General features: G+C 51.0%; 11 protein-coding genes and 1 non-coding gene across 12 annotated transcripts; 8 read left to right on the forward strand and 4 right to left on the reverse strand.

Annotated features, from left to right (window-relative positions):
- The first annotated feature begins 145 nt into the window (after window positions 1-145).
- On the forward strand, window positions 146-1168 carry BO94DRAFT_571476 (SDR family NAD(P)-dependent oxidoreductase). The gene is made up of 2 exons (XM_025614869.1): window positions 146-929; window positions 982-1168. Exons 1-2 carry the CDS (start codon window positions 224-226, stop codon window positions 1146-1148), a joined length of 873 nt encoding a protein of 290 aa, XP_025472745.1. The 5' UTR covers window positions 146-223; the 3' UTR covers window positions 1149-1168.
- Window positions 1169-1323: 155 nt separating this feature from the next.
- On the forward strand, window positions 1324-2685 carry BO94DRAFT_530716 (uncharacterized protein). Its single transcript, XM_025610730.1, has 2 exons — window positions 1324-1783; window positions 1836-2685. The coding sequence occupies exons 1-2, from the start codon at window positions 1664-1666 to the stop codon at window positions 2577-2579; spliced, it is 864 nt and encodes a 287-aa protein (XP_025472746.1). The 5' UTR covers window positions 1324-1663; the 3' UTR covers window positions 2580-2685.
- A 495-nt stretch (window positions 2686-3180) lies between these two features.
- On the reverse strand, window positions 3181-4194 carry BO94DRAFT_600991 (amidohydrolase family protein; the record flags this gene model as incomplete). The annotated part of the gene is made up of 1 exon (XM_025616362.1): window positions 3181-4194. The coding sequence occupies exon 1, from the start codon at window positions 4138-4140 to the stop codon at window positions 3181-3183; it is 960 nt and encodes a 319-aa protein (XP_025472747.1). The 5' UTR covers window positions 4141-4194.
- Window positions 4195-5157: 963 nt separating this feature from the next.
- On the forward strand, window positions 5158-6650 carry BO94DRAFT_600995 (kinase-like protein; the record flags this gene model as incomplete). The annotated part of the gene is made up of 4 exons (XM_025616363.1): window positions 5158-5637; window positions 5686-5799; window positions 5875-6349; window positions 6373-6650. Coding segments are annotated over 4 exons (1346 nt in total), but the record flags the coding sequence as incomplete, so codon positions are not given.
- Window positions 6651-6782: 132 nt separating this feature from the next.
- On the forward strand, window positions 6783-6854 carry BO94DRAFT_t41. The gene has a single exon. It is a non-coding gene; the product is annotated as a tRNA-Glu (tRNA).
- Window positions 6855-7730: 876 nt separating this feature from the next.
- On the reverse strand, window positions 7731-8583 carry BO94DRAFT_581138 (type 1 glutamine amidotransferase; the record flags this gene model as incomplete). The annotated part of the gene is made up of 3 exons (XM_025615376.1): window positions 7731-8015; window positions 8066-8140; window positions 8209-8583. 3 exons carry the CDS (start codon window positions 8581-8583, stop codon window positions 7731-7733), a joined length of 735 nt encoding a protein of 244 aa, XP_025472749.1.
- A 628-nt stretch (window positions 8584-9211) lies between these two features.
- On the reverse strand, window positions 9212-10151 carry BO94DRAFT_601027 (alpha/beta hydrolase; the record flags this gene model as incomplete). The annotated part of the gene is made up of 2 exons (XM_025616364.1): window positions 9212-9687; window positions 9744-10151. The coding sequence occupies 2 exons, from the start codon at window positions 10149-10151 to the stop codon at window positions 9346-9348; spliced, it is 750 nt and encodes a 249-aa protein (XP_025472750.1). The 3' UTR covers window positions 9212-9345.
- Window positions 10152-10746: 595 nt separating this feature from the next.
- On the reverse strand, window positions 10747-12206 carry BO94DRAFT_142255 (zinc-binding alcohol dehydrogenase family protein). Its single transcript, XM_025605730.1, has 2 exons — window positions 12086-12206; window positions 10747-12035 (listed from the first exon to the last, which is right to left on the reverse strand). The coding sequence occupies exon 2, from the start codon at window positions 11942-11944 to the stop codon at window positions 10856-10858; it is 1089 nt and encodes a 362-aa protein (XP_025472751.1). The 5' UTR covers window positions 11945-12035; window positions 12086-12206; the 3' UTR covers window positions 10747-10855.
- An 883-nt stretch (window positions 12207-13089) lies between these two features.
- BO94DRAFT_552794 (NAD(P)-dependent alcohol dehydrogenase) lies at window positions 13090-14165 on the forward strand (the record flags this gene model as incomplete). Its single annotated transcript, XM_025613620.1, has 2 exons — window positions 13090-13686; window positions 13737-14165. The coding sequence occupies 2 exons, from the start codon at window positions 13090-13092 to the stop codon at window positions 14163-14165; spliced, it is 1026 nt and encodes a 341-aa protein (XP_025472752.1).
- Window positions 14166-14321: 156 nt separating this feature from the next.
- On the forward strand, window positions 14322-16676 carry BO94DRAFT_142286 (putative nucleoside transporter). The gene is made up of 2 exons (XM_025605731.1): window positions 14322-14665; window positions 14712-16676. The coding sequence occupies exons 1-2, from the start codon at window positions 14615-14617 to the stop codon at window positions 16449-16451; spliced, it is 1791 nt and encodes a 596-aa protein (XP_025472753.1). The 5' UTR covers window positions 14322-14614; the 3' UTR covers window positions 16452-16676.
- A 1485-nt stretch (window positions 16677-18161) lies between these two features.
- On the forward strand, window positions 18162-21491 carry BO94DRAFT_562565 (acetyl-CoA synthetase-like protein; the record flags this gene model as incomplete). Its single annotated transcript, XM_025614297.1, has 3 exons — window positions 18162-19134; window positions 19189-19264; window positions 19320-21491. 3 exons carry the CDS (start codon window positions 18162-18164, stop codon window positions 21436-21438), a joined length of 3168 nt encoding a protein of 1055 aa, XP_025472754.1. The 3' UTR covers window positions 21439-21491.
- A 308-nt stretch (window positions 21492-21799) lies between these two features.
- On the forward strand, window positions 21800-22449 carry BO94DRAFT_601035 (uncharacterized protein; the record flags this gene model as incomplete). Its single annotated transcript, XM_025616365.1, has 1 exon — window positions 21800-22449. A coding segment is annotated over one exon (519 nt), but the record flags the coding sequence as incomplete, so codon positions are not given.
- Between the last annotated feature and the right edge of the window lie 446 nt (window positions 22450-22895).

The raw sequence follows: 22895 nt of genomic DNA on the forward strand, positions 1-22895 counted from the left end.
GCTTTGATCAGATACGAACTGATTGTGTAATTTTTTTTCATGTCACCAAGAAAACCTCGTCATAGCAGATTTTTTGACGAGTATAAGATGGAGCATGACCGTCTGAAAGCTGAGGTCTCCTTCCTTCTTTATTTTCGTAGCCTTAAGGAAAGACACAGTAACTGTCTGCATCTCATACCTCTATTTAGACACTCCCATCACTCCCGCTTCGTTGAAATCAGACATGGCCGACAGTGAATTCCCCCAGCCCATCTCCTTCACCAAAACCTGGCACTCCGAGCCCTACCCTTTCATCTCCCTCAACCGGTCGGAGCTGTCAGCATCTAGCAAAAACATTGTTGTTACAGGTGGTGCAACAGGTATCGGGAATGCCATCGCCATCGCGTTTGCCAAAGCAGGCGCCAAGTCCGTCTCTATCCTCGGACGACAACCGGAAAAACTACACCTCGGCGCAGCAAGCATCCTTAATGCCATCTCGTCAGGAACAAGCACACAGGTCCTGCATGAGACTGCTGACATTCTTGACCCAGTCCAACTCACTACCGCGCTCAAGTCCATTGTCAGCAAAGTGGGCAAGATCGATGTTTTCGTTGCCAACGCAGGCACTGTAGCAAAACCGGGACCCCTTGTTGATCAGAACATCGATCAATTTGTACTCGACATTGGGGAGGCCATTCGAGGTACCTTCAACTCCTTCCAGTGCTTTTTATCCGAGGCCGGACCCAGCCCAGTGTTTCTGAATACCTCATCGTGCCTGGCGAATGTTGCACCCACCCCCCGCTTGGGCGGATACGCCGTCGGAAAGGCAGCTTCTCTGAAAATGATGAACTATCTTTCTGCAGAGAATCCCCATGTGCATGTTGTCAACGTGCAGCCGGGATGGGTGGCTACTAGCCTCAACGGTTATCAAAAGGAGGCTCCCGACTCAGGTAAGTCTACTCATGATCTTCAATCTCAGCGAGAGGATGCTAACTTATGCAGCCGACCTCCCCGGCCAGTTCTACGTTTGGTTGGCTTCTCCCGAGGCACAGTTCCTCAAAGGCAAATTCGTCTGGGCCAATTGGGATGCGCAGGAGTTATTGCAAAGGGCAGAGGAAATCCAGAACTCGAAGCTGTTGAACTGGATCGTGGATGGTGTTCCAATGTGAAAGCTGTTGCTACTAGTTTGAATGAAATGAGGTTATCTGTGTGTTTACGTGTCGGGTTCTGGCTCGGGCATCCTTCGCGCTGCCAAGCGAGCCGGCTCACCACTTTTCTCTATCCGGTTTAATGGCGCTTGATGCCGCGATCGTGCTTACGCTGGTGCCACTTAAAGCCAGACCTCTTCTACCCCTCATATCCTGAAGTGGCACATTCGGAGCAGACATCATGGTGGAAGCCCAATTCCAAGTCGTGGATATGACCGTGTCGAAGCCGCGTCTGCGCAGACACCACAGGAAATCTCGTCTCGGATGTAGTAACTGCAAACTGCGACGCGTCAAGGTATGATGAATCCCTGCTGACATGCACATGACTCACACATGACATGAGGTAGTGCGACGAAGCAAAGCCCGGTTGCAAGAGGTGTCGTTGGTATGGGGTCGTTTGCAGCTATGCCCAGAGTAATGGAGATCTTCAGATATCGCAGGAGCTTGAACTTCCGATGCCTGCCAGTGCAGATACAATGACTGTTCTGGAGCTTGATAAAACCTGTGTGAACTGGTTGAAGTGGTTTCAATGGGCGCAGACAAGTGTGACTATCATGAATGTACCCCAGGATGATATCTTGAGATTGGCACGCTCGGTATGTACTCCGGGACAGAATGTGTGATAATATTACTGCTAACGACCTGAAGCACCCGTTCCTAATGCATATGGTTCTTACAATTTCATCTATTCATCATCGCCATCTAAGCCTGTCGGAATCGGAACATCTACGCACGTTTGAAGCCCATCATACCTCCCAATGTGTCAAGCTACTCAGTCAGAAGATCGCCCAGCCAATTCCACAAGAGGAACGAGACGCAGTATGGATCGGTGCTACTTTCCTCGGCATCGTCGTCTTCTCCTCTCTATCCGCCACCACCGCCGAAGAAGTCTGGCCGCTCAAATCAGACTCCTCCGACCTGGAGTGGGTGCGCATGACCAGGAACAAAATGTCACTCTGGACTCTGATCGACCCGCTACGAAAGGACGGTCTCTTCCGGGGCATGGTAGGTGAATATGAGGAAATGTTCGAGCCGACAGCAACCGATCTCACAGTTCCAGAACCAATGGCTCGCATATGCCATTTGGATCAATCCTCGACAGCCGAGAACAATCCGTACTTTACTGCCCTTCATACACTGGTTCCGCTTTGGGATCGATCGTTTGAAGAACAGTCGAGAGCTAGTGTTCTCGCGTTCCCTAGTCAAATGACGCCAGCTTTTCGAAACCTGCTTCATGAAAAGGATCCGGTCGCTTTGCTGCTCCTAGCTCTGTGGTATGATATTTCAGGCCAGGTTATTTGGTGGAGTCGACAGCGCGCAACTGTCGAATTGCAGTCTATTTGTTTGTATATCCAGCGGTATCATCCTGATTTAGAGCATTTGTTGCCTTGAGTGGATACTAGGCATGTATGGGTTAACTTGTCAGCGTTATTTACTGGTACAGATGGACATATGGAAATATGAGAGTTTCAGAGGGATAGAAAATGGTAGAACCCCCCCGGTCACCAAGTCGGCTACCTCGACCTTGTGTCATTAAGGAAATAGAGAAGTGCCGCAGAAGCTTCACTTTGCCTTGCTCCCTGCTCTTGGAACCCGGATCAATGCATCATATATAGCCGAGCTTCATGATGTCATAGAAGCTTGACTGATGATGATTTCATAACTTACTATACATGGTCGATGAGTTCTATGTCATCGGGTGCGTTTCAGCGATGATTACCCGATGAAACAACGGAGAGTAATTCTGACTGGTGAGGTACTAATAAGGATGTAATTCTTACGGCTATAGATGGGATAGAGAATTATCGGGCTATTTATTGGTTATCAGAACGGGAAGAAATTACTCAGGTTTGAGTTTCATGATAGTGATGCGGTATAGGTCACCAATGTAATCAACACCATCCAGCGAGGCATATAGTAGAATTAACCAGTACTTTTATCCAACCAACCAACTAAACTAAACCCTTTCTTAGTCCAGAAACATTCAAAAATCTTACCCACTCTCCGCCCTCTTCTTCGCCCCCGGAAACAACTCCCACGCATTCCCCCCAATAGTCCCAACCTGAACGCCCGTATTGCGCTCAAAATCCACCACATCCTGCTTATTCCGCATCATCGTATCAATTGTCGAACAAGGAGCCCCGCAATCAGACCCATACAAGCAATGCTTCACCCCCACCATTCGCTCCGCAGCCGGCAACCCCGTCAACGCCGTGCCTCCCGTATCAATAAACAATCGACCCAGTTGCGTTTCCATCTCCTCCACAGTGATATTCTCCGGATTCGATACCCAGCTCTCAGTCCCTAGACGCAGAATCCTCCCATATAAACCCGGAAACGCACCCGCACAATGACTAAAAATGACTTTGATATCGGGATACCGCTTAAACCACCCCGTATATAACATATCCGTTAACGTTCGGGCCGTTTCAAATGTAACTTCAATGAGAGAGCCGGGTCGGTCGCGGAACTGGGGCACGTAGGCGTCTGGGTGGATGTATAGGACTGCTTTCAGGGTATTGAGTTTGCTCCACACGGGGTCGAGACTTCTATCACTGAGGTAGACTTTGTTATGGCATGGGTGCACGGCGAATCCGTCCGGGGGGGTGGAGTATTTCAATGTTCGGTCGATTTCCTCGAGACACGCATGGGGAATGTCGGTGGGAAGGGCAGCGAAGAGACCGAATCGGTTGGGGTGGTTGTTGATGATTGAGGCCCCGAAGTCGTTGGCTTGGCGGAGGCCGTCGAGGGTTGAGGGCACGTTGGATAGCATTTGCATGGTCACGCCCATTTTGTCGGTGTTGGTGAGGGATTCCTCGACGGACCATTTTAGACGGTCTGCGGTTGTGATGAAGCGGAGGTCGTCGGTTAGTTCTTTGGCGGCGGCTTCGCGTTCTGCGGCCGTGGAGGGCACGGCGAAGTGTCCGTGGACGTCGAGCCAGCCGGTTGGCATGGTGGTGGTGGTGTGGTGATTGGTTTGGGGGGGATGGGGTTGAGACTAGGGTTGTTGTTGGGAGTGGAGGTGTGGTTTGGGGAGAGGGGTAGATAGATGTATGGGGATATGCAATGCAATGGAATGAAAGGGGAATGCATCGGCGTGGAATGTAAGATTGGTTATTAATGTTGATCTAGGGCTAGCATTGGCTATGACGACACACAGGTGCTCCGAATGCGTCGACCGGCTTCCGAATTCGGGGGTCCATGATTCATGGCCCGCCTGACATGCAAGGGTTGGGAGATAGTCTCAAGATCACATTCTTGAGGATCTGACCATGAGATACCGTCCAGTCCAATCATTAAGCTGTCATGTTAGGTGTCCTGTGGCAATTGAAATCTGTGGAGCATACGGGGTACTCCGACTGTAACATGACTGGCTGGAGCATCAGGAATACGATCACCTGGACAATGGCTTTTTAATTGATCTACACAGATCGCTGACTTACCCCAGCTTCCTTGCTTTTCTCACACATGAGGCAGCACCCCAGGGTGTTTTCCGACGGCCAATCATAGCCTGAAACGCGGGCGATCAACACCAGATATATACGGTCACGTGCCGAAACTGCAAGATCCGGGTTTTGTGAGGCATCAGAAACTACTCTGACTAAGAAGCCTCATGAATAAGTATCGAATCTGGAAAGAAAGATTTATAGATAGGAAAGTGCCACTAAATATTTGTGCGTGGGCCCTGTGGATCTAGGAAGCTTCGTTCTCTCCTTCATCACAGTATGGCTAGTTCGGGCTTCTTCTATATATTTGTTGATATTATCAGGTTATTCTAGAGATTTCCGTGATATCGTAGGCTCTTGCTGTTTCGTGGTGAATCCTCACAGAAGGAGGATGGTGGTCTGGCCCAATGAGAATAGGCCTACCACATGATACGTGTGACCAGTCGCGCTTACATCCAGCGTGCCCCTTTCTGATAGTTGCTGGACGCCTCCGAACCATCTTTGGGAATCACCACGTCAACAAACCATGATACGCCACTCTCAGATACTTAAACGCGTTATTTCTTCTTCTCTGCTCTTAACTCGATCACAATGTGCGATACCAACATCAACATCTTTTCACCGTCCTCATAAGCTCCACTCTGGTTTCCCTACACGGTCGAGCTCCACAATGGCTAGTGACCGCATCGAGTACAATTGGATCGAGGACGTGGAAACCCTTGAGTTTTATCAGCCTGGGGGCTATCACCCGGTTATGATAGGTGATACACTGCACAACCGATACCTCGTTGTAGATAAGCTAGGTTCTGGGGGCTACTCGACCGTCTGGCTTGCACATGATACTTCTCTCAAGCATTATGTCACGCTAAAAGTCAACATCGCGGACGCGCTTCCAAACGAGGCAAAGGTACTCAAGGCTCTTTCTACCTCCCTTTTATCCTCTTCGCCCGTACACCTTGGACGCGACTTGGTCCCGGCCATACTGGATGAATTCGAGGTGCAGGGTCCAAATGGAACACACAAATGCTACACCACGACTCCTGCACGATGAGACCTCAGAGAAATATCCTTCAGCCGGCTTTTTCCCATTGACGTTGCTCGAGCGTTATGTTATGGACTTGTGCAGGCTGTTGCATACACACATTCGCAAGGCCATGTACACGGAGGTTAGTCATGGCGATAGTAATATCTTTGCACTTTTGGAAACCTAGAAGCTAATACTTGAGGCAATATTATTTTAGATATTCACCTGGGAAACATTATGATCAAGCTCTCGTCCAGATTTAACGACCTGTCCGTCAAAGAATGTTACGGGAAATATGGCGAGCCTGAGACAGTCCCTATTACGCGATGTGATGGAAAGCCTCTCACTCCCAATGTCCCAACTCACGCGGTTCTGCCTCTATTCCTAGGGAAATATGCTGAAACGTTTACTTTGGCAGACGTGCGTCTACTTCTCGGCGACTTTGGTGAAGCCTTTGCCCCAAACTCGGAAGTTCGACTTGGGGAAGACTGCCATGCGCCTCCGGCCTTTCGAGCTCCAGAAACCTACCTGGAATCCAAAACCCCGCTCACGTACTCCTCAGACATTTGGAGCCTGGCTACCGCGATCTGGGAGATCGTTGGAATGAAACCCATCTTCAGTAACGAGTTCATACCCCATGCCCAAATTGTGGCCCAACATGTTGATGTCCTAGGACAAATGCCTGGGGAATGGTAGCTGCACTGGAGGAAAGAAGCAAATACTTCGACGAAGACGGGGGCCCGACGGATTCCTACCGGGCCAAAAAATGGCCTCCGCTTGAGGAGTCATTCGAAATTGATATACAGAAGTGGAGGCGTAAATGGAGAGGCGAGATTAAGAAGGATGAGAAAAAGGCGTTTTTGGATTTGATTCGCAGGATGTTGATGTTTCGTCCGGAAGACCGACTAACGGCTGAAGATGTGCTTCAGTCGGAGTGGAGGGTAAAGTGGGCGTTTCCGGAATATAAACGGAGCTTGGATACGTCGGTTTGATGCGATGGATAAAAGGTTTATTCGTCGTTGCTAGCATTGTTCGATAGATGTATGAATCGATATCTCGTCTCTACTCGGACAATAATTTTCTTTCAGCAGATGACGGCATCTGCGGGAGAAACCTTCAAGCCGATCCGATGTGGTGTAACGGCTAACATCGCCGTCTTTCACACGGCAGCTCGGGGTTCGATTCCCCGCATCGGAGATTCCTTTCTTCTTTTCTTTTCTTTTTTCTTTTTTTTCTTCTTCTTCTTCTTTTTTTCATTGTAGTCTAGTCTCTCTGTCCCCTCTTGTTTTATCCGGCCAGCTAACAACAGATAATAGAACCTACCAACGGAAAGAAGACACCATGACCATGACCAGGACATAGCCAGCCAACTTTAGGACGTGGCGGCCCTCTCGGAGATCAATCTGCCACTCTACACTGCGCCCAGTGCTTCGGTGCGATATCCGCCTTTGTTTTTTCTTTTTCTAGTGCGATGACTATGCCGGGCTTGCTAGTAACGGATTTGGTTTTGGATGAAACAGCTAGAGAAAGAAAGATAGTGCTCACTCCGAAAATAGTTCCTGCTTCGATGATATTGATGGCTCCTATGGCGGTGATTAGCTGGTAGGTGAATTGGCATTTATCTTGGTCTAGAGAGATGAATTTGTTGAATATATAGTTGGTTGAATTCTGCTTGGGGGTTGGTGGATGGGTGGTTGTATTTGATGGCGGAGAGGATTGTGGAGGAGAGGACTTTGATGGTTGTTGAGGTTTGGGATTGTTAGTCGAAATCGAGGGAGAGTTTGTGGGGGTTGGAGAGGAGGGGATGATGTGGGGGTTGACATGTTGGGGAGGAGGTGGGTGGTAGATGGGGAATGGGATGTGTGTAGGTGTTGAGGGGATGAGGGTTGAGGAGAGTCACTGCATGTAGCCGTATTAGATAGTTTCAAAAATCTAAGCTTCTGCTTACTCAGTGAGTGAACTAGCATTCCTGGAACAGGGGTTCCAACAATGCAATCAGTGAAAGCGCAAACAGAGAACTTGAATCACTAACCACATTCATATATCCCGCTAAGTCTCACCACCATCTATATTTCATTCCTTCACCCACTCAACCACCCGTCTCAGCACCTCAAACCCATCCGTCGGCTGCTCAAGCCGTTTCAACTGATCCTCCAATTCCAATTTCGAAAGATTCCCATTATAAACATCATCCTCTTCCAACAACATCTTCTTTGCCAGAGCAGGTTGAACCTCTGGATGTGACTGGAAGGTCAACACAGTATTGTCTTGATTAACAAACATCTCATGGTTCTCCGCAAGAGGAATAAAATCTGACCCAGGTCTTGCTACCTCGCGGACGTGAAACTCTGGTAATTTCTGGGGCTCATTAGCGGAGATCTTACAACATCAGAACAGGAGTAACTCACATAGCTGGTAATGCCCGGGGCACAGGAAAAGAATTCCCTCCCGGCTTCTGTTAATTTGATGGATTCGATTCCGGCCTATGTTAATAAAACCATCTATGAGCCATTTCCAGTACATCGGTAAAAGGGTGGTATGATATCCTCACAATTGGACCCGTAGGCACAGCTCGCACTTCTCCCCCGAATGCCCGGGAGATGGCCTGATGACCCCAGCATATACCCAGGATCTTTGTCTTGGGTGATGTCTGTGCGGTTCTACGTAAGAATTCTAACACACCCAGTACCCAGGGCTCTGAAGAGGAGGCGTCCGCTTTGCCGCCACTCAGGATGATCAGGTCGTATTCCTGGGAGTCTGGGAAGTTGTGCTGGAAGATGGGGTCGTACATGTCCAGCTGGGCGTTGGGCGCGACAACCTCAAAGCCAGTACGGTAGGACTCGGTCACGTCATTCCAGAAGTCGTTGTCTGGGGGGGTGTTGATGAGGACGGCGATGCGTAGGGGTTCTGGCCTGGGGTTGGACATGTTGCTGAGCTGTTGGTGGATGATTTGGGATGGAGGGTTCGTGTTGTGATGCGGATGCTGGCTAGTCATCTATATATTTTGTCGCTAGTATCTTCCATATGGTTTCTAGTTCTTCATATCGGGGGAATAGTGCATCGCAATGGTTCACCGTATTGAGCAGGAGATGCTCTGTGATGCGTAAAAAGTTTACCCATGCTCCACTGGCCATGAAAAACTAATCAATTGGTGCCTCGACATTTTGAGTATCCCTAACGCAGACGCTGTACGCGGCGCTAAACCCAATCGGGTGCGCGGGAGCGATGGCCCTCTTAGTGATTGGGAGCCATTCAAGATGGTGAATCTAGACTGTCCATATCCCCTCATGGCAATTTGGAGAAGTAGCTGTGGTTATGGTGTTAAATGGGAATTTGAAGACAATATTTTCATTAACCTGTCTCCTGTTTTTTAATGTAATGCATAGTGAGTCTCATCACAATGAGGATGAATGTACAAAGGAGTAGATCTAGCATTGGTTGTCCCAGTAACACGCTGCTGTTACCAACTGCTCAAACTTGATTGCATCGGGTCATGCATTTGATTCACTTGTTGTATTTGAAGCTTCTGTTCTCCCAATGCTCTGCACCTGTCCCCCTTATCTTAACATTTCCCCATGAATCAAGCTCTCAAGATGCAACCCGAAGAATAAGAGTAATAGTTCAACACGCCTCCTCCCTCACTTAATATACATCTTCTGACATATAATCAGAACTCTCCCGCCCCATATTAAACACTCGCCAATGTCCCCTTGATAATCTTTACCAAAACATCCCGCACCCTATCCGGAGCGCTCAAAAACGGAGAATGTGAAGTCGGCAGCCGATACGTATTCTCCGGACCAGCAATCTTCGCTGCAAAAACCTCCTGCAATGAAGGTGGTATAGCCAGATCCTGCTCGCAAACGATATACGCACACGGAATCCCCTCCGTCCAAGGCTCATTAGTTACCTCGCCTTCGAAAACAGCCCGGCAAATATGTCGTTCTAAAGCACGCCACTGGTTTTGCTCTTCCACGGGGAGATCCTGGAAGCCGATATTGCCAGCGTTATCGGGATAGAGATAGTCGCTCTGCAGAACCTATTTAGCGAGATTGACTAGTGGATTGGGGGGAGGGGAGGGGGCACCTCGATTCGCCACCAGGGCGGGTACGATCCTCCCAACGCCCCAAGGAGACTCTGTCCCTGGTCCAAGGCAAAGGACCCCATGTAGACTATCTGGATAATACCGCCTGGCTTGCTGTCTCTTGTGCGTGAGGCTTTGTCCAGACCGTTGACTGCGTTGGAAACGACTACTCCTCCGTAGGAATGGGCTACAACGACGAGGTCTTTGCCTTTGTCGGCGAGGGTTGTGAGAGCTTGGCGGAATGAGGCGACATCATCGGCTAGGATTTTGGAGGGGGGTTCGGCTCCGATGGATGGATGTGCGGGACATTCGGTGGGGAATCCAAGATTCTCCAGTCGGGATCGAATGGCCTCGAAGAACTGGGGGCTGATCCAGGCTCCATGGGAAAAGATGATTGTTGGGGAAGTCATTGTGAGGTGTTTAAAGATGGATATCGAAGGGAAATGTCCGTAGGTGAAGAGATTAGGAGACAGGGACATAACGAGTGTGGAGGGATTCATAACTAGGAGCCCCTGACGCCTCCTGGATACAATAGACCCTATCAGGGGCGTTGAATGGATCCATGATCCGAGGTTGGCAGCCGATCCATTTAAGCTTATATGGTCCGGCAGGTACCTCGGCAGATCCGGGTTGGGCTATTTTTTTGGGGTTGACTAATAGAAGTGCAAGCACTATGCATTGGGCAAGATGATACACACTAACAGTATAGCACCTACAGAGTTACTAGTCGATCATGGGGACTCACAATCGGTGTGATTTCTGCGATAAGCTATAGCTTCACTCCCCCGGATTGCCGATGCAGGTAGCCGAATGTGGACTAGTACCAGAAAGGCTTGCCTTGATATAGTATAGCGTCCGATCACATGCTCATGAGGGGAGCTTGCAGGTGACGTCATGGAGATTTTATACAAAATAGTCAAGGCATAAATTTGGTTGTCTGGGGCACATGTTTAACAGAGGGATTTTCATATGGAGGGAAGATAGCCTATTTCCTAAGCAATGTCGTATATTCATTCATATGAATTTTCCACCAGGTTAGGAAATTCTCGAGAAAGATATGGCATCGACTGATACACAAGAACCGCAAGAGAAAGGCTTAAGGCTGGTTCATTACTTATTTCGAAGATGGGCAAAAGACCACTTTTTCCCCAGAAACCCCCTGTTTGTTCAGAGACAGTGCCTCCTCCACCGCCTTTAATCCCCCAGGTACCACACGCGGCCGGTTGGGGATGAATTCTCCTTTAGCGATGTAGCCATCTGCGCCGCCTAGATGCTTCGCCAGAGGCTCGCTGAGGTAGCGTAGATGGGGAGCGCTGCCAACACCCAAGACCTGTTTGACTCCCACTTTCGGCTCCTGAGACTGACCAAGTGCGACTGCCTCTTGATCGGTGGTCTCCGGATGGACTGTGTGCACAGTCACGACCTGACTGTTTGCTGTGTTGGTTGCTTGGAGGATCTGCACACCAAGCATCTGTGTTGCCTTTACTGAAATAGCATCAAAGACAAACATGAGAGGGGTATCTTGTGCAGCAGCAGCGAAAGCTTTGGCGTCTGATTGGTGTCGATCAAGAACCACATGAGCCCCCAACTTCTTCAATAGGTCAAAATTCGCAGGGCTCGCATTGGTGATAATCTTTTCAAAACCAGAGAGTCTGGCGAGTTGGATTGCATATTGACCGACAGAAGAAGCTCCACCGAGAATTACTATAGCATGGCCACGACCGGCTTCCGTGCCGCCTTTCTCCCAAGGAGGGGTCAATCCATAACCCTCCTTATCGTAGAACGCAGTGACAGCAGCCACTGTCGCGAGACTCACGCCAGCGGCCTGCTCGTCGCTGATGTTGTCTGGGGTTTTGGATACCAACGAAGCTGGCATTTTGCAGTATTGTTGAAAGGTGGAGGAATCGTACGTGCCGATGATGCCCTGGAAAAAGACCCGATCGCCAATAGCGAATCCGGAGACCGCGGGCCCCACGGCGACGACCTTTCCAGCGGCATCGGACCCTAGAATTGCAGGATACTCGGAGATGAACGCGCTGTAGTCTCGCATCTTCCAGTCGACTGGGTTGACGGCTGTAGCGGAAATTTCAATAACGATTTCATCATCGTTCAGTGGTCCGAGGGTACGGTCGGAAATGACATTTTGGGCCTTGGGTTCGGGGACTATGGCGGCTTTGAAAGCTTGAGAGAAAGACATTTTCATTCGACGATGCGATTGGATCGATCCTATTTTCTTGTGTTTGGAATGTATGACACCTGTGGGGAATTGCTTCCTTCTTAAAGTGATGGGAAGGCTTATAAATCAGCAACCGGTCGGAGAACAAAGGATGCAGACTCATAGTACATTGGAACCACTTCGAAGAAGCGAACCTGCTGCAATACGAGTCCAATATCCAATGGTTTGAAGTTGTCATCGAATTAATTGCACGCTTGAGCATGACATGACATCATCAATACTAAACGGACAAACCGGGAAGATCCGCATCATCGGGCGAGGTGGGGGATTGACCAACTCCGAGCTGACAGAGCTAATGTTACCCTGCTGACTTGATCTTCACTTATTGTCAGCACTCCTTCGTTCAGGTCATAGATTACAGGTCCTGCGCCAATTGTGTTGGATCGACAGTACCTGCAGATATGGTGATCGCGTCTGAACTGGAAATATTGTGGCTACCCATCACTGCGCCTGTTTGATTGCGAGTTTCAGTACGGTGTATGAGCCAGCACTGTTACTGTAACCTAGACAGCATTGAGAGTTCACTGAGCTTGACAGTGACGGGCCACTTTGCGTCCAACGACGACTGGTCCTAGTACAAATTCGGGTTAGCAAGCTTGTCATCTGGGAGTGGAGATAACACAAACAAAACATAATCTCCGATCGCTGACACTGCATATACAATCAATGAGCAATTCGAACCTCTATAAAAGAGACCATGGTGCCCTGCAAAGGCTTAATAGCTCAATTATTAATACCATTACCAATCACACACTGGAAGCTAATAGAAGGAAGAAAGGGCCAATCAGGATGGATCCTTCGAGACAAAGAAAAGTGGCCAGTTGTTGCCTAAGCGGCGGGTGTTCCTGAAAGCCCGTGGAATAGGGGTGGCTCTCGCCTTTTACAATTGTGCGGAGACTCTACTATGGTACTACCTCCTTGACCATTTGCATACACCAATTCACGTTCACATATCCCGATCGATTGAAGCAGCGCAAAGCCCACTGTCGTCCCCCGTACTCCACCCCGGCCCCACAATCGTCCCCAGCCTCCCATTTCTCCAACTCCCCATCCGCCAACCAGCACAAACAACAATGGCTTCAACAGCGAAGACCCCCGTCATCCCGCCAGCCATGCGCGCCTGGGTGCGCAGGCGGTGCGGCTCTCCTGACAGCGCCCTCGAGCTTGCCACGATCCCCACGCCCCCCGTGCCGACCGGCCAGTCATCGGACGTACTGATCCGAGTCTCGCATGTCTCGCTGCAGTACAGCAGCGAGATGCTAATCCGGATGATGCCCAGCATTCCTCTCGCAGGCCCATGGATCCCAGAGATCGAGCTGTCTGGCGAAGTGGTGGCAGCAGGTGGCGGTGCACCATCTGAATTGCGCGATCCGGGCACCCCCGTCGTCGCATTCCAGAACAAGTTCAGCACAATCATCATGGGTCACGGGACACTGTCGGAGTACATCCGCCTGCCTGGCTGCCAGGTTACGCGCATAGACGCCGCAGTTGACAAGGCGGCAGCATCAGGCATCAACGGTAGTGGCAGTACCGCGCTCGAGATGATCCGCACGGGTGGTGTGCGTGAGGGACACACAGTGCTCGTCAATGGAGCCAGCGGCTCGGTCGGCTCGCTTCTGGTGCAGCTGTGCAGGATTCGCGGGGCCAAGGTTGTTGGTGTAGCCAGCGGGGCAAACGAAGCCATGGTGCGCGACCTGGGCGTAGACGAGGTAGGCAACATGTCGCCTAACGGGTTCATCATGACTAAATGTCTGTCCAGTTTGTTGATTACCGCGAGCACGACTCGCTGCCAGAGTACCTGGCGCATCAGTACGGGGACAAGCCATTTGATTGCATACTCGACTGTGTTGGCTCGCAGGCACTCTTTGTCCATTCACCGACCTACCTCAAAGCTGAGGGCATGGTGGTCAACATCGGTACGCTCGAGAGTGTCATGGCAACAGCGCGTAATGTTCTTTCCAACATGTACCTCCCCAAATGGCTGGGTGGTATTCCTAGACGATACATCATGTTTAGCGCAACACCGACAAGCGAAAATGCAGTGTATATAGCACGTCTAGTTGAGGAGAGCCGCCTCCGTATCCCCGTCGACTCTGTCTTTGACATGGAGGACGCCGTGGATGCCTACGCACGGATCGCTACCAAGCGCGCGCGTGGCAAAGTTGTGATCCAAGTGCGCAGCGACTAGGCGGGGGTTGTTTGCCCCTTCGTGACGGCCATCGGCCATGCACTGGATGAGGGAACCTGTTTTCAGTAGTGGCTCGGTGGATATGAATTGAGGAGATACAGGGGTTAATCACGAGGGCGTGTTGGGCGCAGGGTGGTACAGGTGATGGTTGACAAATAACAGTCCACCAAGGGGTGGCAATTTCAGCTCAACTACTGTGTATGGCACATGTCTTAATCGACTGGGATTTGAGACCAGCGTCCGGCGGAATATCGGAGAACTCCGTGTCTTATCGCCACATAATATCAGGGCCTGCCTTGGCACATTGATTAAGATAACCCGCCCGGGGAAGAATTTAGTCCCACTCAGCCGCAGCCCCCCTACATTCGAGAAAAGAGGGGGAATCATGAACCCTGACGGTGGGCGTGGGTGGATTGGGAGGAACCCAAGGCTTATCTCTCCATCCACGAATGTTATCAAATACTATTTCTTTTAATAAGAGTTGGCTTGGCTGCCTACCAGTGAGAATCCTTCCACGTGCCCCGTCGCCTGAACTAACCGCGATAGGCCTGTGTTCGAGATAGCCCGGAACCCATCCAATGGGCGGCGCGCGTGGCGTGGTTCGTGTGTAGGCTGCCTTATCTTCCCCCGCAGGGAGTCCGGTTTAAATCCCCGTCCCAGCACCGTGTGATCTTTTTTGTCTGTGTGTTTTTCTCGCTTCGACAATTGCCTCTCGTGCCCTTCGTGTTACACTCTTCGCACGTCACCATGGCTTTTGATCCAGAAAAAGGACCAAGCACGGTCAACTACTCGACCCACGACCAAACCTCCCTCGACCATGATGGCACGATTTCGCACGAGACCGGTATTATGGCCAAGCTTCGCGCTATCGAGGCCGCCATGGACAAGAAGCTAGGACTCGAATCGGAAGCCATCACTCGCAAGCGCCCCGAAGACAAAAGAAAGGTGCATTGGGTGGAGGAATTATCCATGGCGTTTCTTTGGGCCAGTGGCACCATGAACACCTCTTGTTTCGCCACGGGCTTCCTGGGCTGGGAATTCGGCCTGACCCTGAAACAATCCATCCTCATAAGCATCTTTACTTCCATCCTGGCTGCTTCGCTCAGTGGCTACTGCGCCACGTTCGGCGCCGCGACCGGTTTGCGCCAGATCAGTGTCAGTCGGTACAGCTTCGGTTGGTGGCCTAATAAGCTCGTGGCATTGCTCAACGGTATCCAACAATTGGGCTGGGCAGCCGTCGCATGCATCACGGGTGGTCTTGCCTTGACGGCAGTTTCCGATGGACATGTTTCTTTGATTCTGGGTATCGTGATTCTGGCCGTTGTCGCGCTGCTCATCTCTGTCGTCGGACTGAACGCCATTCTCATCTATGAGCGATACGCTTGGATGGTCTTCTTCATCATCTTCATGATCATCTACGGCGAGACCGGAAAATACGCAGACAACACAGCCCCGGCTACCGTGACGGGCACCTCCTTTTCCGGTGCCGTCCTCAGCTTAATCGCCGTGGTCTACGGATCCAGTGCTTCCTGGTGCACCATGGCCAGCGACTACTACGTCCACTATCCGACCAACGTGAACCGCGTCAAAGTCTTCCTGATGACCACATTCGGTATTGCCATTCCCACCTCCATCGGCCTAGTCGCCGGTTGTGTGGTCGCCTCCGCCCTCAACAGCAAGCCGGACTGGTCCGATGCGTATGAAAACCAGGGAATCGGCTATCTCATCCAAGACATGCTTTACCCTCGCGGATTCGCCAAGTTCCTCCTCACTCTTCTCGTCTTGTCCGGAATCAACGTCAACGTCATCAGTATCTACAGTTCCGCTATCTCTTTCCAGCAACTCTCGCGACCTTTCGGCCGTGTTCCTCGGTTTATTTGGACTTTGTTCTGCTTCGCGTGCATTCTTGCGCTGGCTATTGGCGGTCGTCAGAAACTCAACACTTATCTTCAGGATTTCCTGAGCTTGCTCGGATATTGGTGCACTAGTTACGCGGTGATATTATTCGAGGAACATTATATTTTCCGCAAGGGAAACTTCGATAACTATGATTTGGAGGGATGGAATGACCCGGCCAGACTGCCGTTGGGTATCGGTGCGACTGTGGCGTTTCTCCTCGGAGTCGTGGCATGGTGCATGGGCATGGACGAGACTTGGTTCATTGGTCCTCTTGCCAAGTTGATTGGAGAAGACGGTGGTGATATTGCCAACGAGTTTACGTTCGTAGTGACTGCTTTGAGCTATATACCCGCGAGATATCTGGAGCTCAAGTACTTTGGCCGATAGTTACCTAACTGGTAGCTGTGGTTCTGTTTAATAACTAATTGCATTTGTCAATATTAGCTGGCATTGTACGAGTCCTCGACAGAGGTATATAAAAATATCATTGTGAACAGAATAGATTCAATTCGAAGAAATATGTCCATAGTCGAGAGTAATTCGAGCAACGGCGGTGGCTAATACTCTACTATGGCTTCTCCAGGTCTGCTAGACCTTTTTTGGATGTTCACGAGCTAGTAAGTGATTTTATGTGGTCGCAGAAAGCTATCACATAGTCATGGCTTCTGGTCACGACAAACACTGTCCTCGATACCTAGATCACGTCCTGCTAATTATTTTAGAAAGTCATATATTATATCTATGTTGGCTTCCTGGTTCCATGAATACAACCCAACGCCACCTGCTAGCTCACCCAGATACTGGCCATCCAAACCTTGAGCACATAAAAGCCACATGCCGCGAGTTATGTAGCTGAGTGAAATGCCGACTAGCGAGAAATATGTTCTGTGGCATTACAACGGTTTTTGTTGCCCAGCCATCAGGCACCCTACACTTGCTATTCTAAATCCTCACTGTCTTCGCCTGAAGCAGGCTTCCCCGAACCCAGAGTATACTCTGCACCTTACACCTGTGAAAATAATGGGTGGAAAACATAACATACATAGCCAGGCCAGTGATTGTCCCGACCGATCGAAGGGATGTCTAAAATGAGTAAATAGAATGTCTCTCAGGTATGAGCTCACATTTCTTTCTTGCAGCCTACTTTGATCTCAATATCTACGTCACATCCTTCTGCTCGATTTCCCAGTCCATGAGAATATTACAATTATATTATTTTACATCGAGGGGGCATTTATGGCGTGTCGATAGCGATCAATTAGCGACCAATTACGGGCCCGGTATGTTCAGCACGAGGGTATTCTATCTGAGAGTAACCATTTTGTTCCATACCGACCTACACGATGGCAACGGAGATGGTTTAAAGAATGGATTAGAGGCGCATCTCAATTGGATGAACCGTTCGGTCTCCAGTTACCGTAAGTGGGTGTCTGATCAAGCTAGGCGGCGTCGCAGCGATGGAGAAGAGAATGTCACTGTGTATAACCTCAGCGTTCCGGATCTTGTAATGTACAAAGTGAGGTCACGTGGAGTGACTTGCATGAGGTTGGATACTTGGCTTAGAAGGGTTGAGTGCTGAATACCTGAACATTCCTAGGAATAAAATAGATCAGAATGTACAATCTTGCAGCTATTTATATCTTTTCAAAGAGACTCGGTACTTCGACCTTTATTGTCATGCTTATAATCTTGGTCCATGATGCAGTATGGTACGTTGACAACCAACCAAAAACCAACCTGCTAGACAGCCCTCTTGTATTGTTGGGCGACGATGGTTATTATTAATCGAGCACATTCATTCGAGCAATACAATGAGATGATGTTGTTGGTCGCCTGAAAAGTATGTTTGCTGTGGCGGCTGGCCAATAGGGGCGTGTGCTCGGCTAATGTTTCCTCAACATGGCAGCATCAACCAATGGCAGCGATGACCATACGCTCTCAGCCCCGAGAAAAAACGCCCTTGACGAGGCGTAGCTGAGAGATAGCTGGGCGAAATGTTTGTGGTAGAAATCGGGCATCCCAGGCTGATCTTGATGTTAAATAGCCCCTGGTCCACGGAATATCCCCAACCACAACCCTAATCCACACCCATCCAAGATGAACGTCTTTGGCACGACCGTAGATCCAACTTCCAACCCCCTCCTCGGTGGGGAGTGCGGCAAGCGCCTCATACCCCATGTTATCGACGCAACGGCCCGGGAAACCCCGGATGTCGAGTGTCTGTCAGTTCCCCGGACCAACAACCCCCGCGATGGGTGGAAGCCCGTGAGCTGGGCTCAGGTCGCCCACGCAGTCGACTATGTGGCTCATATGCTACTCAACCAAGCCGGTCACCCCGCCCCTGGCACATTTCCCACCGTCGCCTACATTGGTCTAGAAGACCCGCGGTACCCTATCTTCATAGTTGGCGCCGTGAAGGCTGGCTACCAGGCTCTTTTCATCTCGCCACGCAACTCTGTCGAGGCACAGCTGAACCTCTTCAACAAGACTCAATGCAACCTTCTCTACTATGATCCGCAATATGCCTTCGCAGTTCAGCCCTGGGTCAACGGCAGGCCAGGCATGAAGAGCGTTCCAATCACCCAGTGGGATGACTGGGTGAATGCCGAAGGAGTCACACCATTCCCTTACACCAAGACTTTTGAAGAGGCTGAATGGGATCCGTACGTCGTGTTGCACACGAGCGGCAGCACCGGGCTTCCCAAGCCGATTATCATCCGACAGGGCATGCTCGCGTTGAACGATTTGCATCGCTATATTCCGCCGCTCAATGGAAATCGAACTTTGATGCCCACATGGTCCAGCTTTCCTAACCCGCGGTACCTCGTGATCTTTCCTCTCTTCCATACCGCCGGCATTATGACTTCCAGCTTGTTCGCATTCTACTATAACACTCCCATTGCCTTTCGCGATCCCTCCGTCCCCATCACCGCCGAGAACGTGATCGACTGGTTGCAAAACTCGAACCCGGGCTGGACTCTGATGCCACCGAGCACCCTGGAGCAGATGTCGCGCTTACCACAGGGAGTGGAGGAGCTGAAGAAGCTGCATGCGGTGGGATTTGCGGGAGGTCGGTAGCATTCATAATGTACGCGTTTTCAGCTAACCAATCTTGTATATGCAGGCTCCATAGCTCCAGCCCCGGCCAGCCATCTGCTAAGTCATGGTATTCAGATGGTCAACGCCATTGCTACGACTGAGTATGTTACACACATACTAATCCTCTATTCCAAGCCCTGCTTACGAACCGCACAGGTATATTTTCTTTCCATATTACTCTCAACCGGATTCTGCCATGTTTTCATGGTTCATCATTCCCACGGAGATGATGGGCATAGAATGGCGCCCATTCGGCGACAACGCGTACGAACAAGTCATCATCCGCCAGAACAAGCAGCACCCAGGGCAGCAGGGCTGCTTCTACACCTTCCCTGAAGTGGCCGAGTACAGTACAAAGGACCTGTACCGGCCGCACCCGACTCTGCCCGATCACTGGACATACGTTGGCCGTGCCGACGACATCATCGTCTTCTCGACGGGCGAGAAGCTCAATCCGACGACCATCGAGGGCGCTGTCATGGGTCACCCGGGAGTTCTCGGTGCGCAAGTCGTCGGCACCAATCACTTTCATGCTGCCCTGCTGATCGAACCGGTTCAGCATCCCCAGACTGAAGCAGAAAAACAACAATTCGTCGATGATATCTGGCCTATTGTGGAGAAGGTCAACGCGGAAACAGTAGCCCATGGACGTATCCCGCGGGAATACATTTTTTTGACGGACCCGACAAGACCCTTCCCTCGCGCCGGAAAGGGCACGATTCAGCGTGCGATGGTTGGTAAAGTCTACGCGGACGACATTGAACGGATCTTCGAAACCAGCCGCGATGTGCCATCCACGGCGGTGCACCTCGACCTCACATCACTAGTGACATTTGGAACCGGGATGCACACCCTGGTACAAAGCGTGGTCAAGATACCGATCTTAGGTATGGACGATGATATGTTCTCCGCAGGCGTCGATTCGCTACAAGTCATACAGATCGCGCGACTGCTGCGCGTCAGCCTAGACAAAGCCGGCATCAAAGTGTTCATAGAGCCACGCACCATTTACACCCATCCTAACCTCACGCAGCTGGCGGCGTTTGTCTACTCTCTGGCCGTATCCGACGCCGCAGTCGTGGCCGACGCCACAGAAGCCTGCCGTGCCCTAGTCGCCAAATACACCCACAGCCTTCCCCCACCCATTCCCAACAAGCCCGCCCCTTCGACCGACGGCCAAGTCATCATCATCACCGGCACCACCGGTGCCATAGGCTCATACTTGCTTGACGCAGCCCTGGCGAGTCCCCGTGTCCGCAAGGTCATCTGCTTCAACCGCGCCGCCGATGGCCAGGCCCGACAGACCGAGGCCAGTGCATCCCGGGGCTTGTCGACCGACTTCACCAAGGCTGAAGTCCTTCAAGTCGACCTAACCAACCCATCCTTTGGCCTTGATTCTGATACCTACACCCGCCTTGCGGGCGAAGTAGACCGGATCATCCACAACGCATGGCCCGTCAACTTCAACCTCACCATCACATCCTTCGAACCACACCTTCGCGGAACACGAAACCTAGTCGATTTTAGCGCGCAAGCCCGCAAAACGATCCCCATCACCTTCGTCTCCAGCGTCAGCACAATAGAGAACTGGTCAGCTCCAGAGACACCCATTCCCGAAACAGCACTCTCAGACTGGTCTCTCGCAGCAACAGGGTACGGCCAGTCCAAGCTGGCCAGCAGCATGATTCTCGATGCCGCAGCAATAGAATCAGATGTTCCGCGCGCTATTGTCCGTGTAGGCCAGGTCGGTGGCCCGCGTGGTCAGCATGGTCAATGGAACCCGCAGGAGTGGCTGCCCAGTCTGGTCCGCAGCTCGGTTTACCTTGGTATGCTGCCCGATTCGCTCGGTGCGTTGGGTCATCTTGGTTGGGCCCCGATTGAGGATGTTGCTGCTGTGGTGTTGGAGACGTCTGCGGTGACGATCGATGTGCCGGTGGATGAGCGCAACGGGTACTTTCATGCGCTGAATCCGACCCCGGTAGACTGGGCGGGGCTGGTGCCGACTTTGCGTGAGTTCTATGGTGAGAGGATCACCCGTGTGGTATCGTTGGGTGAGTGGGTTGATGCACTTGATAAGAGCCAGTCAAGGCCAGAGGACGTGGAGAGGAATCCTGCTGTCAAGTTGTTGGATACGTATCGAGCTGCTGCGAAGGATGCTGGAGCGGGGTTCGTGTTTGCGACGGAGCAGACGGAGATGTGTAGTCCTACGATGAGGCGGATGGAGCCAGTTTCGCCTGAGTTGATGAGGCATTGGTGTGGACAGTGGGTTTTTTGAGTGAAGAGCTGTACTAGGAATGGCTGAGATGAAGTATTGCAACAGCATCGAGGGGTTCTGCCTCAAAATATACATTCTATATTTGTCTCTCCCCTGATGGCTCACCGAGCATGTTGTTCATTCAGGTTGTGTGGCATGGGCGGACGCTTTCTGATATGCAGCAGAAATCTTAATATATATTCATTTTCAAAATCCCCAGTGAGCATACATGATGATCAAAGAGTATCAATTTTATCCTCTAAAAACGCCTTCCGCTGTTGATGGACACCAATACAACCCACCCAACCAACCCTAACCCCATCCCTCAAACAACCCCCTCCCCAACCAACCTCCCCAACTCCCTCTCCCCCAACCTCTCCACCTCAAACAAATCATTAAAAACCCCTCCCCAAACACAGCCCTCTTCAAAAGATCCCCCGCCACAAGCCGTCCATCCGGCGAATCCCTCCCCATCTCCTCCCTCGCCTTCCGTTCCAAATCCACCGTCCTCACCACCCTCATCTCCACCCTCCACCCCAAAACCACCAACAACTCTCTCTGCGAAACAACACCCTCATGCACCCTAACAGGGATATTCTCCGTCTGTGCTAGATTCCTAACAATCCACACCACGGCCTGCCCCACACCCCGGGTAGTAGTGGTACTAAACTTCCCATCCCCATCATCGTACAACGGAGTCACACGGCCCGACAAATCCAACAATAGCTCCGTCTTCAATCCAAAGTCTAGCCACGGCCTAGTGAAGAGTAATGTGTATGTGAGTCCCGAACGGTGTGCAACGTCGCGTAGATGGTCCTGGATGGTTATTTTGTCTATGAAGATGGGGAGGGTTGAGGTAGCTGGGTGGGTCGTGTCGCAGCCGAATTCGGACGGGATTTAGCGTTTTACTCCTGCGGTTGAGGCGGCGTCGATTAGGCGGATGTGGGTGGTTATGGGCACCGGGCTGACGGGTAGGGTGTTGATTATGATGGAGTGGCCGGTTAGGGCTGTTTTGAGGGAGGGGAGGGATTGTAGTTGACTTTTGTGATGCGGGCTCGGGGGTCGATGGGGGAGTGCTGGGTTGGCGGGTGAGGACGGTGACGGGGTAGTTGGCGGTTAGGAGGGTGGGTTAGTTTGGGGATAGGAGGGTGAGGAGGAAGGGGGGGGGGTGGGTTGCTTACGCCGATGAGAGCTATTTTGGTTGTGGACATGGTTGTGGAAGTGGAATTGGGGGATGGTTTTGATGGTGACGTTGATGGGATGTTATTTCTTTCTTGGAGAAGGAGGGAGAGTTTATATGGTTTATCATGGTATATCATGTCTCGGATGTCTTGAGTATGATGTTGTCAGGGCATGGTCCATTACATTTCCAAGGGAGAGAGTACTGATGCATGTTGGCATTGTATTGAAGCACACAATATTCAGGGCATGATTTCTGGGCCTGATGTGAAAGCGGAACTATTCCGCAGCGGAATATC

This window comes from Aspergillus sclerotioniger (assembly GCF_003184525.1).
Source record: "Aspergillus sclerotioniger CBS 115572 chromosome Unknown BO94scaffold_2, whole genome shotgun sequence".
NCBI classification, from domain to species: Eukaryota; Fungi; Ascomycota; class Eurotiomycetes; order Eurotiales; family Aspergillaceae; genus Aspergillus; species Aspergillus sclerotioniger.

Coding starts and splice junctions, on each gene's coding strand:
- BO94DRAFT_571476 (XM_025614869.1), top strand. CDS start 224: ATGGCCGACAGTGAATTCCCCCAGCCCATCTCCTTCACCAAAACCTGG. Junction 930..981: donor AAAGGAGGCTCCCGACTCAG/GTAAGTCTACTC, acceptor TAACTTATGCAG/CCGACCTCCCCGGCCAGTTC.
- BO94DRAFT_530716 (XM_025610730.1), top strand. CDS start 1,664: ATGACTGTTCTGGAGCTTGATAAAACCTGTGTGAACTGGTTGAAGTGG. Junction 1,784..1,835: donor TCTTGAGATTGGCACGCTCG/GTATGTACTCCG, acceptor AACGACCTGAAG/CACCCGTTCCTAATGCATAT.
- BO94DRAFT_142255 (XM_025605730.1), bottom strand. CDS start 11,944: ATGAAAATGTCTTTCTCTCAAGCTTTCAAAGCCGCCATAGTCCCCGAA.
- BO94DRAFT_142286 (XM_025605731.1), top strand. CDS start 14,615: ATGTTATCAAATACTATTTCTTTTAATAAGAGTTGGCTTGGCTGCCTA. Junction 14,666..14,711: donor GTTGGCTTGGCTGCCTACCA/GTGAGAATCCTT, acceptor TAACCGCGATAG/GCCTGTGTTCGAGATAGCCC.